At 38.4% G+C, this 18,443-nt stretch overlaps 1 protein-coding gene across 3 annotated transcripts in view; it reads left to right on the forward strand.

The window, feature by feature from the left end:
• Positions 1–18,443, forward strand: part of Agbl1 (AGBL carboxypeptidase 1) — a 775,775-nt gene that overhangs the window by 165,778 nt on the left and 591,554 nt on the right. For all 3 annotated transcript variants that reach the window (XM_063250014.1, XM_063250013.1, XM_063250015.1), the window contains exon 16: positions 2,146–2,290. In XM_063250014.1, the coding sequence (XP_063106084.1) occupies positions 2,146–2,290 (145 nt within the window). The remainder of the gene's footprint in view (positions 1–2,145; positions 2,291–18,443) is intronic.

The raw sequence follows: 18,443 nt of genomic DNA on the forward strand, positions 1-18,443 counted from the left end.
AAAATGCCTTGGCAATGCAGCCTTTACATGTGAAGCCAGAAAACAAATAAAAGATGGAGTATATGTGTCTTACATGATTTATAAGCTGTCATGTGCTTTTTTGGCATATTTTCTAATAACCATAGTCTTAGTTTTTGAAGAACTTCATAACTTTGAAGAAATCTGTGAAAAGTATATCAATTATGTATCAAGATATTCAAGGGGCAGTTGGAAAATACAGTGAATTCAAATTTCTTTAAAAAATTACTACATTAAAAAAGATACATTGCTTGTAACCTCCCTCAAAATATTTGCCCTGGCTTCTAATGCATATCCCATTATTTTTGTCATTTTGTAAATCAGCTCTGGAGATCCTTTCATGTGTGTCTTCAATGAGGGATGATCAAAAATACAGTGATTACCAAGTTATACCCATCAGAGATGTGCTTGTAGAAAATTATGGTGTGACCTCATCCACTTAATTCACTGAGTTGGGCATTGTGTGACTTCCGGTTCTCCCCCAAAGTCAAAATGAAGATGAAGGATAAACATTTTAAATCAGTTCAGGACATCAAGACAGCCATGGCAATGCAAATAAAAACACTCATGAGACTGGAATTCCAGAACTGCTTGAGAAAATTGCAAGAGCTATGCAACAGGTGCATTGGAAGCGAGGGACAGTGTTTTAAGGGGTATTAATATCAATGTGTCTTTTGCTGTAATAAATTTATAAAAACTTAAACATTCCCCATTTAAAAATTTTTGTTTATAAGCACAAAGAAATGGTTTCTATTAATGTGATGTTGAAAAGTTGGTGGGACAGTCACTTAGGGTCTTGGCTGTGTTGGGATGTCCTCTTTCTCCTAGAATGACCATAATTTCAGGTTGCCATGTTGACCGAGACTGAGGCATGAAAACATATCAAGCCACACTTGGTGGGATCATTGGCTTTTCTTTTTTTTTTTGTCCTGGTTGTGTAAAAATTAAAAGCCTAATGAAACTATAAGAAATAAGATTATAGATTTTCTGTTGGCTCCCTTCTTGCATGCTTTTTGTTCGTTTTTTGTTTCTTTGGTAAGAGATAACATGAAGGTAGCAAAAAGGCAAAAAAGAATAGTCTATAAATTTTAATTTTGCAAGATGCATCTTCCTCTCTTACTCCCTGTTTCTCTGTAACAAAGCCAAAAGCACAATAAGCTAGTGAGCCAACTCTGTGGTGTTTCAAAGGTGGAATTGCATCTCTTGGTGTCTAAATGTATTTTGCATTAAAATGCAGCCTTATTGCTAACATTTCTGGGGAAAGTTTGCACAGCTGTCTCAGAGTCAACGGGCAGGGCAGGAACACAACTGGCAGCATGTTGGGAGAATATTGCTTGGAACATTCTTCTGGGTGCAGTTTCCTTTTGATACTGTTCTCTGAAGTATCAAGACTGGTTTTTCATCTTTGACAAAAGAAACAGTGCATTATCAAGCTTTAAGATGGTGAACTATATTTGGAGTGACAAATACATTCCCCTGGGAAGAAAGTATTATGTAGTGGAAAGAACAAAAGATTTGCTGTCAGAGAGATCTGGGTTTGAGTCCTGTGTACATCAGTTATTCGCCTTGAGACTTTTGGTAAATTAACTTTTCTAAGTTTTCATTTCTCTATCCACAGAGTGGGTTGTTTCAATAATAACATAAAATGACACATATTAAGGATGGAGTTGGAGCTCAGTGTTTCATAGTGACCACTAATAAAATCCACTTGGCAGCTGGAGGGGAAAGGAAGGAGTTGCACCTTGTGTGGCCTGGGGCAGACAGGGTTTCCAAGAACCCAAATCTGGATAATGAAGGGATGTCTGCAGTGGAATCCCAGGACACACATAATTATTTACATTTTCTTCTATTTTCTAGCTCAATAACTCCATTTTCAGACACAGCAAGGAAGGGCCCATGGCATAGGTTGGGAGGCTGATGGGTCAGGCTTATACACTGCTGAGCCAACTTGTGACCTGGATGTGAGTTCACTTACACATTTCTCTGTTTCCTGAATTTCACATGCAAAGGTGTTTTAAATTAAGCCTTATTTGCTAGTGTGCAACGCATAGGCTGTATAGCATGCAGGACACTGTGTGACTTTTCACCATCCCTCCCTCATTCTCTTCTTCTCTCTTCTTTCTTTAGAAATCATTATCGCCAGAGTGCAGCTGCCACGGGCGGAGCATCTGGGAAGTGCTATTACACCCTCACCTTCACTGTCACCTTCCCACACAGTGAGGATGTCTGCTACCTGGCCTACCACTATCCCTACACATACACAGCCCTCATGGTAACTTCCTCTAGCACTATTACCCTAGCTGGACAGGTGAGGGTGGGGGGCTCTTGGAGGTTTCCCCGAGACTATTCCAGAGTCCTTGGCATTCTGGTTGGGTAGGTGGAGGGGAACTATTTTCTTCCTAAGGGATCCAGGTTTTGTTGTCAATGACTGGTGGCTTTCTGTCCCCTTCCCTGGATTGAGGAGGGACCTGAGTCATGTCCACCATCCTTCTGAAGGCCCTGTGTACAGGTTGAATGTGGGAGGCAGAGGCTTTTCTTAGAAGACCTGTCATGAAGAAGTCCTTAAGTTAAGCATGAAGCAATCAGATTGACACTGAACTTGGATTAAACCACACACATAAAGTGCATTGCACATGGACGGGCTCCTTGTAGAGGCAGCAAGGACATGGCTGGAAAACTACCTGGTCTGTGAGCAAGCAGCCGTCCCAGCTTTTGGTGCTTTTCTCGGACAGAGAAGACTGTTAAAAGGATCTAGAAAGGACAAGCAGAGAAGACAAGCAAAACTCTGAATTACTGATCACATATGATTATTATTATTATTACTATTTTTGGTGCCAGTGTGGCGGAATCCATTCCATACTCACAGTCAGCATTGCTGTATTCTCTGAAAAATTCAGGAGAAAACTTTCAGTCAACAGACTGCTTAAACCATGCAGTTTTCTATCACTTGAAAAAGTTAGCAAACCATTGATTTTCCCTGTTTCATGGGTATCTCAAAAACTAATGAGCTACAGTATCTTCTCCAAAGTGCTTTTGTCCTCTGTGTTAATGTAAAACATTATTAGCATATTTATAATAATATGTGGGTATATGATTGTATTGTTGAGCTTGAAGGATGAGCATTTTCATTTTAAGACTGTCAGAAGGAGTTGGGAGAATAATAACTATGAGAACATCTTTCTCTTCAAAGGAAAGCTCAGGTATAAGTGGAAATTTTTCTCATTGAGCAAGCGCATCTTAAACCACTTGGCTAACCACTCCTTGAAAGTGCATCTGTCCTTCTCTCCATATGTTGTCTTGCCTAAAGAGAGCCTTTTATTGGCTTCCAGATTGTAAAAGACAAACAACGAGGATTATTTGTGTATCACACATACAAAGCTCAAGAAGTTAATCCAAGAAATGTGTGTCGTATCTACTCTGAAACAAGCCATGTTTGTTATAAAATGTTTTTTTTTTTTTTTAACCTTTCAGGGTGTAGGATAGGAACGACTCTTGATGTCCATCCACAGCTGTTTTTCCAAGTCTCTGTTGTAAAATGCTGCACATGAAAGCATTGGGGATGGGGAGGTCCTGTTTTGAATATGTGTTTGTCTTTTGCATAGGAGGAAGGGACCATGGGTTCAGGAAAGCATTCTTTTCATTCACTAGAATACTTTGGGCTTTGCTAATATTCTTGATGGAAGCTAATATAAAAGAGAATTCAAAAGGTTTGGGAAATTGTTTAAGTCATCCTTCTCATTTATGGATGCAAAATATGAAGCCCAGCAGTTGTACTTCTGGCTAGCAGCCAAGCAGGTAAAAGCTTGCTGGCCTCTGAGGTCAACGCTTGTGGCCTTTTTACTTACTGCAGTAGTGTAGAACAAATTCAGATGGATTTCTTCTCTGAGGTCATCTCAGTGTCCTTGCTTATTACAACATGCAATAGCTACTAAAAGTAGTCAGTGTAGCCGTGGAGTTACATGATGATACAGACATCTCTGATTTTAGTTAAAATTATCACCCATGCATGGTTTTTATGTGAAATGCTGAATGTTATGGGTGTTTCAGCTGAAGGGTAAAATTTCCTTTCAAACACGGCCAACTCTTATTCCGGATACTCTGATGGGTTCTTGCTAGGTGGCTACATGCTGGTTCAAAGTCTGTAACTCTTACAACCTGGCCTCAGCCACACTTGGAAGTCCACTGAATTTTTGAAGTCTTAGATGGAGCACAGGGAACAAAATTTAAAATTGATGAATAATGTTGTAATCAGTTGATTCATTGGAATTGATGGGAAAAAATTTCCCCCTGAAGGAAGACAAAACACAAGGAAAGTGGACCCTCTCAGTTACTTGATCTCACTGAGGAGTGAGAGAGGCCTTGTTAGTTTATCTTTGTTGCCTTGTTCCTTAGCCAATTGACTATGAAAGTTTGAGTAGAGGTAATGAGAAAGAGAGGCAGGAAAAGAGACACCTTCTTATTTCTCCTGAGTGAGCAGAACAGGGTTAGAAAGACAATTTGTCATTTGAAAGTGAAGAATATATATATCCTCTATTTTAGATTTTGCTTTTCTGATAACTCATGGTCTCAGTTCTCCCTAGTTTTAAAACAATAATTGATTCTGTGACTTTGCTTGAAATACCCTTCTCCACCATGGATAGAATGAGTACATTCTATAATACACAGTAGTCATTTTTACATTTTGGACACATCTTAAGGAGAAATAGTTTTCCTTCCAACGAATCAGTGATAAATTAAATGCGAATGATACCCCAAGGACAGAATTAACTGCATGTTACTTGAGGGTTATGCTGAGGGGTGGAAAATACACTTCTAGGTGGAATTCACAATTTTTAAATCTCTTGTAATATGGATTATGTTTAATAATTTTAGACATTTTTACAGCAGAAGACTTCTATGCTGTATATTTTTCACCATGAATGCGATTTTGAAACTTTAAAAATTTTATTATTCTCTTACAAGAAGAGAATTATTATTTGGTTCTTTCAAATTGATATCTTCCAGATGCTTGCCAGCAATTCTGCTGAATAATTGTCCAAATTAGAGCATTAAAATAAGGCTAAAAGAGATGTAATACTATTATAATTCTGAAGCAAACAAAAGTAGTTCTGTCTCAATCAGCCATATCAGAATATCAGTAATTGTAATGGGTGTTAAAGTGTTATTTGTTTTTCTTGCTAAGGGTTGGGATTATGTTTTGGATTGTCCCTGGGTAGCCTGTAGTAGTCTTTTAAAATGAGGCCCCAATACATCTTTTGATGGATATTATGCAAGACACAAGAAAAGTGATTATAAGTTGGGTTCGGAGAACTTAAAGCTCTTAATGGGTAGAGTGGGGCTTTTCATCAGACCCGCTGTGGAACTTGTTAGCACTGTTATCTTCTGAGATGAGAAATGGAGTGGGTGTGGTGTAGGGAGAGAAAGGAAGGGTGAGCAGGAGGGAAAGGAGGGAGGATGAATGTCATAAGCTTGGCCCCAAACGAAGAGTTGAAGAAGTGTCAGATGGGAAATGTTGACTTATGCATGTTAGATCAAAGATGAACCATAAATCATTGCTGTCAGGTAATCAATAGACAGAGACCCATTCTTGTATGGGTGAAAACAGAAGGCCTTGATATTGAGGAGCTGAACTTGAAGGTCCATCCTGAAGGAGCCATGATGAGGGTGAATGGTGAAATGTTCTGCCACAAAAACACCTGCATTCCAGGGTTTTGAGTACAATATAAGAACAAGCTCTGCAGTCAACAGTCTGGGATGGAGTCCTGGCTCTGTGTTTGTTTGATCTGTGGTCATAGGGGAACTATTTAATTTCTCTCCACCTTAGTTCTTGTTTTGTTTTTGGTAATGGGAATCGAACTCATGATCTCATGTTTGCCAGACAGCTGCTGTGCTGTTGAGATATATGCCTGGCCTTGCAGCCTTGATTCTAACCTATAGAATGGAACCAGCTTCTCTAAAGATTGAATGATGAATACATAGAAAGTATTAGTAATGTGCCTTCATCTGTGCCTACATCTACTAAGCAATAGATGATAAACACGAGAGCATTTACTCTTCCTTTTAAAATGACGTATGATTATTTTCTCTGTTGGACTGATCGGATACGTATTCCAATAATTCATGCTAAAATTAATAGTATATAAAAATCCAAATAAAAGACTAAAACATAAGAACTACTGATAATTCCATAGGGTGATTGATTATGATTGTTTCTTTATGTGCTTTTTTAAATAATCAGTAATGAAACTTTATTTTTAAAAGAAAAAGGATAATCAAGCTCCTTTTTCTTTATGATTGACAAATCTGTAAGAGGACACTTAGAGACTTGCTGTTTGTCACATTCTTAAAATAAGTCACGGGTGTTGTAACATGTGGCTGAGTGTCACTGCCCTTCCCTGGGATGTTCTCGGTGCTGGTCCCATCCTCAGCACTGCCAGAAAGAAAGAGAAAACCCAATAAAACAATGTTATCCCCTTTTTAGGGAGAATGATATTGTCATCAGACTGGGACAGTTAGAGAAAATTCATTGGAAGATGCCTACTGCATGTTCTGTAGCTTTTATTGCACTTAAAAGTGTTTTTGTTCTTATTTATTCTTCTGTGAAGTCTTTGATTGTCTGATTAGAGAATTTATTTGACAACTGAGACCTAGGTACTATACAAATAAAATAGGCCATCTCCTTAGGGGTGGGCTTTCTTTTAAATTAGGGGAACAGAGAGTGCAGTACTTTAGGCGATAATAATAAGAAATGAATGATTTTCAAGTGTATAGCACTTTACCAGGGTAACCTGCTGAGGTCTGGGTAAGTCTTTTATGAAAGTTTTAAAGGAAGTAGCTGATAAAGGATAGGGAGACAGAGGACTCCCATGGAGCCACCACGGTGAGGCTGCAGGCTAAGGTTATCAGCTGGATATCTTTCACACACAAGATTTTCTTTGAAGAAGTCAACTTCTCCACATTTGCTTGGAACTCATTTCCAGTTTTATAAAGAAACCCACCCCTGTGTCTTCCACAGGGCTTTAATTACAGTCAGTTGCTATATGCATGCAGAGATCCTGCTTCTTCCATTACCGGTCCTAATAATACCCAATTAGGCAGAGCCTTTCCGGACCCGAGGTGGGAGCATTTCACCTGGAGATCATTCCGAGGAAAATAAGATAGAGTCATTTTTACACAGGAAATCCAACAGCAATGTATAATTGGTTTACTTCTAGCAGTGTGACTGGAGCACAGATAGTGCCCTCAATATGGAAGTGTTCCACATTTACAGTTTTTTGGTGGCAAGTCCAATATAAGTGAGATTTCAATGGAAGGCTCAGGGAGATACTACGGGGAAAACCACACTTTGCTGAAAATGAGTTTAAGCTAAAAGATATTAGGCATTTGTTGAGTTCTAATGCTATTTTTTTTTTTTTAATTTAAGAGGAAAAAGAGAAAAACACAAAACAAACCAAAGCGGCGTAAGGGTACACGCAATACAGAACTACAAAACAAAACAAAACAAAACAAAACAAAAAACCATAACAGTAAGAAATTACCTGCTAGTAGATTACACACTATTTTCTTGAAAATAGTTCCTCAAATCACAGTATCAAAGAACACAAGGTGGACATTCAAACAGGGAGACTGCAAACAGCTGTGTTCAATGTTCCAAAAACATTGATAAAGTCAGCTATTTAACACCCCCAAACACACTTGCTGTTATATCCGTTAGAGCTCCTTTTCTTTTTTTTTTTTCCCTCTCTTTTTTACAACAAAATTTACACATTTTGGATTTTATTACTTCTTAGTGCTTATTACTTTCTTTGGGGGGGGGGGAAGAATACAGTCAAATATGGCAAAACAAAGCTGTCAGTCAATACCAAGGATAGACGTAGCACATGGTGTAGAACGGAGTACAAGTTTATCAACAATGGTTATCAACGTTGTCCCTTGTTTCCTTAAAAAGAATTATCTATCTTATTAGATATTATAAAGTTGGACAAAACAGTAGAGAACAAGACCAATAAAACTTAGGCATTGTAAACATTACAGGACTTTCAAAGAAGACAATAGTCAAACCAGAATGGGTATCTTAGTGAATCTTATTGTCTTCAAAGTAGTTGCCTATGTCTTCAAACTTGATACTATCATATAGAATGGAACAGAGTCTAATCAGTCAAAACAAGATCGTGGGAGTACTACAGGACTTCAAAACAAGTTAATAGGAAATCGAAAAGAGTTACTATTTATATTTCCTAATTTTTTTGAATTTTTTCTTTAATTAAGACAAACATAAGAAATGACTAAATAATTTTTTTTGAAACAATAAGGGGGAGATTGAGATAAAACAGGACATAACAATATAATAATAGAGGTCACAGCATGACTGTTTCAATAACCTAGTACTTCACCACCTTATAACCTGACTTAATAGTAGTTACCATAGTGTCTTTTTCCTTGAAATATTTGGGTAAAACTTCATATACTCTAGCTTCAAATATTTTCATATCAAGAAGCCCAGAATAAAGCCTTTCTAATTAATGAGTGAAAACTTTATAAGGCTTCAAGGCCACCTAATGGGGAATCATGATTACCACATATTTTTATATATTTGAATCATTACTTACATTAGGGAAACTATTCGGTATTCACACATGCGAGATTGATTTATTTCACTTATGAGTATGGTCTCAAGCTGTGCCCATTTATTGATAAATATCTCAATGTGATCCTTCTTTATAGCTGAATAATACTCCATTGTATAGAAATACCACAACTTTTTTATCCATTCCTCAGTTGATGGGCACTTGGGTTATTTCCAAGATCTGGCGATTACAAATTGTGCTGCTATAAACATAGGTGCACATATATCACTGTGGTATGATGTTTTCAGTTCTTCTGGGAATATGCCTAGAAGTGGAATAGCTGGAATAAATGGGATTTCCAGTCCCAACTTTTTGAGAAATCTCCAGACAGATCTCCACAAAGGCTGTACCAGTCTACACTCCCACCAGCAGTGCAGGAGAGTTCCTTTTTCCCCACAGCCTCTCCAGCATTTGTTGTCGGTTTACTTGATCCTGGCCATTCTTTCAGGAGTGAGATGGTATCTCAGTGTGGTTTTAATTTGCATTTCTCTAATGACCAATGATGATGAGCATTTTTTCATGTATTTATTTGCCATTTGCATTTCTTCATCTGAGAATTGCATATTCATCTCAGATGCCCATTTTTGGATTGGATCTTTGAATTTCGGAGGTCTGAGTTTCTTTAATTCTTTATATGTTTTAGACAAGAGGCCCTTGTCTGAGAGAGAGTTCACTAAAATCTTTTCCCAGTTTGTGGGTTTTCTTTTCACTATGCTGGAGATTTCTTTTGACATGCAGAAACTTTTTAATAAGAAGTGGTCCCAGTTATTGATTCTGGGAAGTATTTCCCGTGCGGTTTGAGTCCTGTTCATGAATTCTTACCTACTCCTATGTCTCCAAGGTTTCTACCTATTTTGTCTTCCAATAGATTTAGTGTTTCTGTTTTAATATTCAGATCTTTGACCCATTTACATTTTAATTTAGTACATGGTGATAGACATGGGTCTAGCTTTAGTTTTCGGCAAATGGAGAGCCAGTTTTTCCAGCACCATTTATTAAAGAGACTGTCGTTCTTCCAGTGAACCTGCTTGGCTCCTTTATCAAAAATAAGGTGGTTGAGTGTGTTCGTAGTTGTGGTTGTATCTTCTAATCTATTCCACTGATCTTCAGCTCTGTTTTGATTCCAATACCATGTTGATTTTACTACTGTTGCTTTGTAGTATAACTTCAAGTCAGGGATTGTGATGCCTCCTGCTTTGTCTTTGCTGCTTAGAATTGCCTTTGCGATTCTAGGTCTCTTCTGGTTCCAGATGAAATTTAGGAGTGATTTCTCTAGATCTATAAGGTATGTTGATGGTATTTCTATTGGGATTGCATTGAATCTGTATAACAGTTTTGGGAGAATGGCCATTTTCACAATGTTTGTTCTTCCTATCCATGAGCAAGGGATGTCTTTCCATTTTCTGAGATCATCTTCAATTTCCTTTTTCAGTGTATTATAATTTTCACTGTATAAGTCTTTCACTTCTTTCGTAAGAGTAATTCCTAAATATTTCATTTTTTTGCTTGCTAATGTGAATAGTCCAGTTTCTCTTATTTCCCTCTCTGTAATTTTGTTGTTCATGTATAGGAATGCTATTGATTTCTGAGTATTGATTTTGTATCCAGCCACATTACTGAATTTATTTATTGTATCTAAGAGTATTTCAATGGAGTTTAGGGGGTCTTCTATGTAGAGTATCATGTCATCTGCAAACAATGATAATTTAACTTCTTCTTTTCCTATCTTTACCCCTTTTATTTCTCTTTCTTGCCTAATTGCTCTGGCTAGTACTTCCAGTACTATATTAAATAGGAGTGGTGATAAAGGACATCCTTGTCTTGTGCCTGATTTTAAAGTAAAGGCTTTCAATTTTTGGCCATTTAGTATGATGCTGGCTGTTGGTTTGTCATAAATGGCCTTTATTATATTGAGGTAAAGACCATTTATTCCAATTTTCTGTAAAGTTCTTATCATGAATAAGTGTTGGACCTTATCGAAGGCTTTTTCTGCATCTATAGAGATGATCATGTGATTCTTATTTTTGGCTTTATTGATATGGTGGATTACATTTATTGATTTGCGTATGTTGAACCATCCTTGCATTCCTGGGATGAATCCCACCTGGTCATGGTGTATAATCTTCTTGATGATTTGCTGGATCCTATTTGCCAATATTTTATTGAGGATTTTTGCATCTGTGTTCATTAGGGAGATCGGTCTATAGTTCTCTTTTATAGTTGGGTCTTTCTCAGGTTTTGGTACTAGAGTAATATTTGCTTCCAGGAATGACTTAGGAAGGATTGCTTCCCTTTCAATTTCATTGAATAGTTTGAGGAGTGTCGGCATTAGGTCTTCTTTATATTTCTTGTAGAATTCTGCAGTGAATCCATCTGGGCCTGGGCTCTTCTTGGTGGGCAAGGACCCAATTACATTCTCAATTTCATTAGCAGAGATTGGGTTATTCAACAGTTTTATATCCTCTTGATCTAGCTTTGGTACTTCATATGCTTCTAAGAATCTGTCTATTTCTTCTGTGTTATCAAACTTTTGAGAGTAGAGGTTTTCGAAATAGGTGTTGATGATCCTCTGTATTTCTATTGGGTCTGTAGTGATTTCTCCTTTTTCATTTCTTATTGCATGAATTTGAGCTTTTTCTTTCCTTTTTTTAATAAGGTTGGCTAGGGGCTTATCGATTTTATTTATTCTTTCAAAGAACCAACTCTTTGATTCGTTGATTCTTTGGATTGTTTTCTTAGTCTCTATTGCATTGATTTCTGCTCTGATTCTTATAATTTCCTCTCTTCTTTTGGCTTTGGGCTTGACTTGCTCTTCTTTTTCTAGCTGTTTGAGGTGTAGCATCAAGTTATTTACTTGTATTCGTTCTGTTTTCCTGATGTGGGAACTCAGTGCAATAAATTTTCCTCTCAGAACGGCTTTCATTGCATCCCACAGATTCCGGTAAGTTGTATCTGCATTTTCATTTTCTTTTAGGTATTGTTTAATTTCTTCTTTAATTTCTTCTGTGACCCACTGATTACTCAAGAGCGTGTTATTTAGTTTCCATGTGTTTGCGGAATTTTTGCAGTATCCATTGTCATTAATTTCTAATTTCAGAGCGCTATGATCCGATAATATGCAAGGGATGATTTCAACTCTTTTGCATTTGCTTAAATATGTTCTGTGAGCTAATATATGGTCTATTTTAGAAAATGATCCATGTACTGCTGAGAAGAATGTGTATTCTGATGTTGTTGGGTGGAACATTCTGTATATGTCTATCAAACCCATTTGTTCACAGGTGTGATTCAGTTCTGTTATTTCTTTGCTCATTTTCTGTCTGATTGATCTGTCCCTTGGTGTCAGTGGTGTATTAAGGTCTCCTGTTACAATTGTGTTACTGATAATTTGAGTTTTCATTTCTGTTAATAATTGTTTTATATAACTGGGTGCTCTGGAGTTTGGTGCGTATATATTTAAGATAGTTATCTCTTCCTCTTGGAGTTTTCCCCTTACGAGTATGTAGTGACCTTCTTTGTCCTTTATGGTCATTGTTGGTTTAAAGTTCACGTTGTCTGCAAACAGAATGGCTACTCCTGCCTTTTTTTGGATTCCTGCTGCATGAAGAATTGTTTTCCATCCTTTGACTTTCAGTCTGTGAGTATCTTTCTGGGTTAGATGGGTTTCCTGTAAACAGCATATGGTTGGATTTTGTTTCTTGATCCATTCTGCTAGTCTGTTTCTTTTGATTGGTGCATTGAGACCATTTACATTAATGGTTATTACTGTTAAATGCTGGTTAATTGTAGGAATGTTATCTCTCTGCTGTTGCATCTTTATCTTTCTGTTCTGTTTAATTATTTGCTTTGCTTAGTGGTTTTTTCCTTTGTGTATCTAAACTGTCTTTCAATATTTTTTGCAGGGTTGGTTTGGTGTTCATGAAGTTCTTCAGCTGTTCTTTGTCATGGAAGTATCGTATTGCACCATCTATTTTGAATGATAGTTTTGCAGGATATATCAGTCTTGGTTGGAAATCATTTTGCTTTAGGATCTGGAATACTTCACTCCATGCTCTTCTTGACTTTATCGTTTGTGCTGAGAAGTCTGCTGTGATTCTGATAGGTTTTCCTTTATAAGTGATTTGTCTTTTCTCTCTGACAGCTTTTAATAATCTATTCTTGTGTTGGATTTCTGGGATGGTGACTATTATATGTCTGGGTGTAGTTTTATTTTGGTTATGACTGTTTGGAGTTCTATATGCTTCACTGATCCTGATGTCAGTTTCTGATCTCATGCTTGGGAAATTTTCAGCTATTACTTCTCTAAATATCCTCCTGACATCCTTCATGTTGTCTCCCTCTCTTTCATTAATCCCTATCATTCTTATGTTATTCTTCTTTGCATCGTCTTGCAGTTGTTGAATTGTTGTTTCCTGGTTCCTTGTTATTTTCAAAAGATCTTTCCTTTCCTGTTCACTAGCTGCAATCCTGTCTTCAAGGTCTGAAATTCTATCTTCACTTTCATTAAGGCGGTTTTTACAACTTTCAGTGGAGTTTTTTATTTCCTGTATATCTCTGTGCATCTGCATTATGTATTCTGTTTGTTTCTTATATTGCTCGTCTAGGGATTCTATCTTTTTGTTTAGTTCCTCCAATTTTTTATCTGTGTTTTCTTTAGATATATTTAGAATCTCTTTCATTTCTTTTATCATTTCTTCTTTTATCTGGGAGATTATTTCGAGTTTGAATTTCTTTAAAGCTTCCTGGAGTTGCTTGTCAATTTCAGTGGCTATTGTGTCCGATATATGAGGTGGATGGGATATATTTTCTTCTATATACATCGCTCCTAGGGTTTCTTGAGATGGGCTGGAGGTTTGAGGTTGTAATTTGGTCTTTCGTTTTGTCATTTTCCTATATTTCTGTGTTTCAAGTGTTACTTGAAAGCTTCCTCAGGATCTGTTGAAAATCCCCTTCTATGTTTGGAGCTACTGGGACTCTGGCGCCGCGCTACTCCAAGCCATTAGGCCTACAGAACCAGTGGCCCTCCTCTGCCTGCTCAGAACTCCGCAGTTCCAGACAAGCTGGGCCTCAGGGACACTGTGCGCCCACCTGCCCCTTGGAAGCTCCACAGTTCTTCAATCGCAGCCGGGTTAGGGTACTCACCACAGGCCGCAGTGCTTCAGGAACCTGTGGACCCTCCCTGGTTGCAGAGATATCCACAGTCCTCCAGACACGCAGAGAGGCCAGTGAGGGCACCCCAGATCTGCCCAGCTCCTCCTCTGCAGACCTGTGGCCAGGCGCGGCAGCTAAACAGGCTGGGCTAGGCTGGTAGTGTGGGCCAGCCCACCTATTGGGAGCTCAGCAGGTCTCCAAATGAAGCCGGGAATGGGGAGGCTGATGTGGAAGCCTGAAACCCACCTCTCTCCTTCACTGCACCTGGAAGCCTGAGGGAACTCCAGCAGTCTGGGCGCAGAAATCCAGAGTCCTCCAGACACGCAGAGAGGCCAGTGAGGGCACCCCAGATCTGCCCAGCTCCTCCTCTGCAGACCTGTGGCCAGGCGCGGCAGCTAAACAGGCTGGGCTAGGCTGGTAGTGTGGGCCAGCCCACCTATCGGGAGCTCAGCAGGTCTCCAAATGAAGCCGGGAATGGGGAGGCTGATGTGGAAGCCTTAAACCCACCTCTCTCCTTCACTGCACCTGGAAGCCTGAGGGAACTCCAGCAGTCTGGGCGCAGAAATCCAGAGTCCTCCAGACACGCAGAGAGGCCAGTGAGGGCACCCCAGATCTGCCCAGCTCCTCCTCTGCAGACCTATGGCCAGGCGCGGCTGCTAAACAGGCTGGGCTAGACTGGTTGTGTGGGCCAGCCCACCTATCGGGAGCTCAGCAGGTCTCCAAATGAAGCCTGGAATGGGGAGGCTAATGTGGAAGCCTCAAACCCACCTCTCACCTTCACTGCACCTGGAAGCCTGAGGGAACTCCAGCAGTCTGGGCGCAGAAATCCAGAGTCCTCCAGACACGCAGAGAGGCCAGTGAGGGCACCCCAGATCTGCCCAGCTCCTCCTCTGCAGACCTGTGGCCAGCGAGTTCTAATGCTATTATCATAAGTGTAGCAATAAAACATTAACAGAATTTGTGAGGGAAGAAGGCTTTCAAACCACTTGTTCTCGAATAGGTGGCGAGGCAGCACGTTAAGGAACCTGCTGGGTTGCACAGTTTTCGTGGGCACAGTGAAGCTATTTTGACCTTTTTCTTCTTTTAATTAATGGCACTTGGTAACATCCATAGGCGGACATGCTGCAGGGTTTTCTCTTTCTTGGTATTGATTCATATCAGGTACCAGAGTTGTGGCCTATTTGAAACATCACGGAATATTGACTTCTTCTTGAGAAGGCTCAGCTCTTCAGCAGGCTGCCCACCACCACACTAGTTCCTCAGTAAGCACTCTTGTGGCCACAGGAAAATGTGAAATAAATAGCAGTGATGAGGGGGCGATAGTCGGGGAGGAGAAAGAGAGACAGAGAGATCAAGCTCGTAAATACAAATTTCTTTCTTTCTTTTTTTTTTTTTGGCCTTTTTTGTTTTTATCGGTACAAGGGATTGAATTCACGACTGCCTGCTTGCAAGGCAGGCGCTTATGCCACTGAGCTAAATCCCCAGCCCTAAATACAAATTTCTAAGGTAGTGTTTTCCAAAGCAAGTTATGTAGCACCCATGTCCTGAGGTCTTTAGAAAAAGGAGTTTAGTGATCATATAAATCCATGAGGCATTGTCTGCTAGTTTTTCTCCTGAGGATTTACAATGCACATTGGTATATTAAAGAATCAGAGAAATCTTAAAATCATTATATACTCTTTCTGTTGATTTCCCATGTTCCAAGTGCTTTAGTATAGACTTCTTGCCTCCTTTATCTCCCTTTGAAGAAGGCTACATCACTTTCCTTTCTTAATTTTGGAGCCCAGAATCTTCATAGGAGTTATGAGGCAAGATCAACTCAGTCTAGATTTCCATAAAAAGATTCACAAGAGCAGATTTTACCCAGAAATATATGAAAGGTATAAAATGTAATTTGTGCATAATCATGAGTATAATCTTAATATAGTATTATCCATTATCTGTAACTTAGTTACTGAGATTTTTTTCCCCAGGCTGCCTTAGAGACAAAGCTAGCAAGATGGAGACACCATTCTGGGACATCCAGAGGTCTACCTTTTACATCAGGGTTTTAATGAATAATTTAACATTGATTTTCTCTTCGAGCTGTGAATTTCTTCAGAAAACCATTTGCTACTTGTCTCCTTTCTTTTATTGTCAGAAAATATGGTTTGTACAATTTCCATTTTTCAAAAAACATATAGTGAGTTTTTAATGATCATATATAATGAATCTTTGTTACACTTTTATGAACTTTTGAGGAAAATATAATAAAAGATGTTCTTTTTAAAGACAAATTTTGACACATTATCTAAAAAACAGCATTACAATGCAGTGTATCATTTTTTTGAGTACTGTGGTGCTTTCTTAAAGCTTTCCATCCCTAGTATGATTTTTCACCTTCTGCTGTTTTGTGTTATATATTTCAATCCCATGTTATTTGATTCTTAAGATTTATGAGTTTTATGTGTTCATTGTGAATTGTGCCCTTTATCTAAATAAGATTGTAAAATCCTATTTAATGCACTTGATCTTGAATACAAGTCTGTCCTATATTACTGATGCGATGCCTGCTTTAATTTGTTTGCTTATCCTTTTCGTTTCAATATTTCTCCCTTAAAATGTTTGAGTAGAGGGAAGCAAAATAAATAACATGGAAGTGATTCGTATAGTCAATATGACTCTCCAGTGTTACTTCTTACATGCAACAGGCACTGTAATTTTAAAAAATTGCAGATTTTTGTCATTTAATAAGACTTATCAACCCACTTATAATTTTTGCCACTTTTATCACACCTATTCTTTTGCTTTTATGCTTTTTCTGATGCTTCACTGATGTCTTTTCTTTATTTCTTTCATTTTCTTATGCAGCATGGTCCATAATTTTTTTTTTTTGAGGTCTTCTCTACAATGTTTATAATTCTACTGGTACTTCCCTTTTAGTCCTTAAAAATAGCATACTTGAACTTATATTTATCCAGCAATAATAGCAGCTATCACTGAGTGTTTCTTGCATGTCAGATACTTTTTGCATGTATTATTTGACAAAATTGTACAACTACTGCATAGAGTTAAGTAATGCAATGTTTATACACATTTTAAAGATGAGAAAACTGAGTCACAGAGTTTAAGTAAAGAATTTCCATGGCCTTCCCAGAACAGGGAGTTTGACTTAACATCTGCCTTCCTGCTATCCTGCCTTTACATTTTCAAGAATTAATATTATTGGATTCCTGCAAGTTGAAGCAGTTTACATTTTGTTTCAATTTATCTCCCTCACATATCTTTAATTTCACTTTTAAACTCTGTGATGATATCACATTTTGACAATATGTACTTTATTCCTGAAATATTTTTATCTTTGTATTATTCAGTAATCCTATTTTTAATATTCATTTAGGCTTAAACCTTGCGTAACCGAATTTTTATTATAACTCTCTTATATTGTTCTTTAGCTTGATTTAATGTGTCCAAGTCACTATTTTCAGTAGAGAAAATATATGTTTTCTGAGCTCTTGCATATCTGAGCATGTGTGCTGCATTTGTTTGTGAATAAAACCTCGGCTAGTATGGGTGTAGAGGGTATAATCTTTGCTGCTTTCAGGCCCTAGGCGTTACTTAACTTTCCTCTGGCATCTTGTGTTGCAGAAGCAAGTGTGAGTCAAGAATGGCTTATTTTTGTGTACAGATATACTTAAAATAGGTGGATTTACAAACTCACTTGAAAGGCCTCACCCATGGAAAGATGCAAGGCCTGTTCTGCTCAAAGAACAGTGGTGCTGGGTTTGGAATGAGTCAGCTGCACGAGCCTAAAGACTGTAGAAAGAATAGAGGGATAGCAGGAGCCGTGGAGCACAGCATGCATGAAGGCTTTGTCAGGATCACTGGACTCCCAAGTACAGCGTCTTTGTTCCAGCCTCGTTTCTTGATGGAGTTGTGTGGTCATGAGAGATAGTCTGAATGTGGAACCCAGGAAAGCTATCAACCCTGAGTTTCCTTCAGCCATATCTGCTAGAACCCTCTTCGATGTGTGTTTGCCTATATTCAACTTATCTGCAGGGTCTTCTCATAGGTATGTGGCCACCTCTTAGTCTCTCGCATTGGTGCATCTTGGCAATACTTGGGACTTGTTACTTGGAGAATAATCATAACAATGCAGCACAGGGATCACATATGTAGGCATCAACTAAATTCTCATCTATCTTGAACCTAGTAATGTTTCAAAAGCCAGGTACCCGAAATATCACCAGACCAGTTTCTAAGGCAGTTTATTGTTTATGTTGGTGTGGTAGACAGCATAATGGCCATCCAAAGATAGGAACAGAGCCTCGGAGACACCTTGATTTTACTTTGGGGAATCCACTTTGGACTTCTGACGGCCAGAATTTGGTTTTTAGCCTATTAAATTTGTGGTGATTTGTTATAGCAGCAACAGGAAACTAAAACACCAATAAATAGCAAAGACTGCAACAGAATATTGATATGTGCTTGATGAATATCTTGAAAAATGATGGAATTGTAAGAGTGTTTGATAAATATCTCAAAGACGGAAGAACACAACTGGGATTTTTTTCTTTCTTAGATAAAGCCTTGCTGTGTGATACAGGCAGGGCTTGAACTCATCATGTAGCCCAAGCCAGCCTCAAATTCACGGCGGTCCTCCTGCCT

The sequence above is a fragment of the Cavia porcellus genome, unplaced genomic scaffold (genome assembly GCF_034190915.1).
Source record: "Cavia porcellus strain 051 isolate PalLab524CR breed Dunkin Hartley unplaced genomic scaffold, mCavPor4.1 scaffold_6, whole genome shotgun sequence".
In the NCBI taxonomy this organism is placed as follows: domain Eukaryota; kingdom Metazoa; phylum Chordata; class Mammalia; order Rodentia; family Caviidae; genus Cavia; species Cavia porcellus.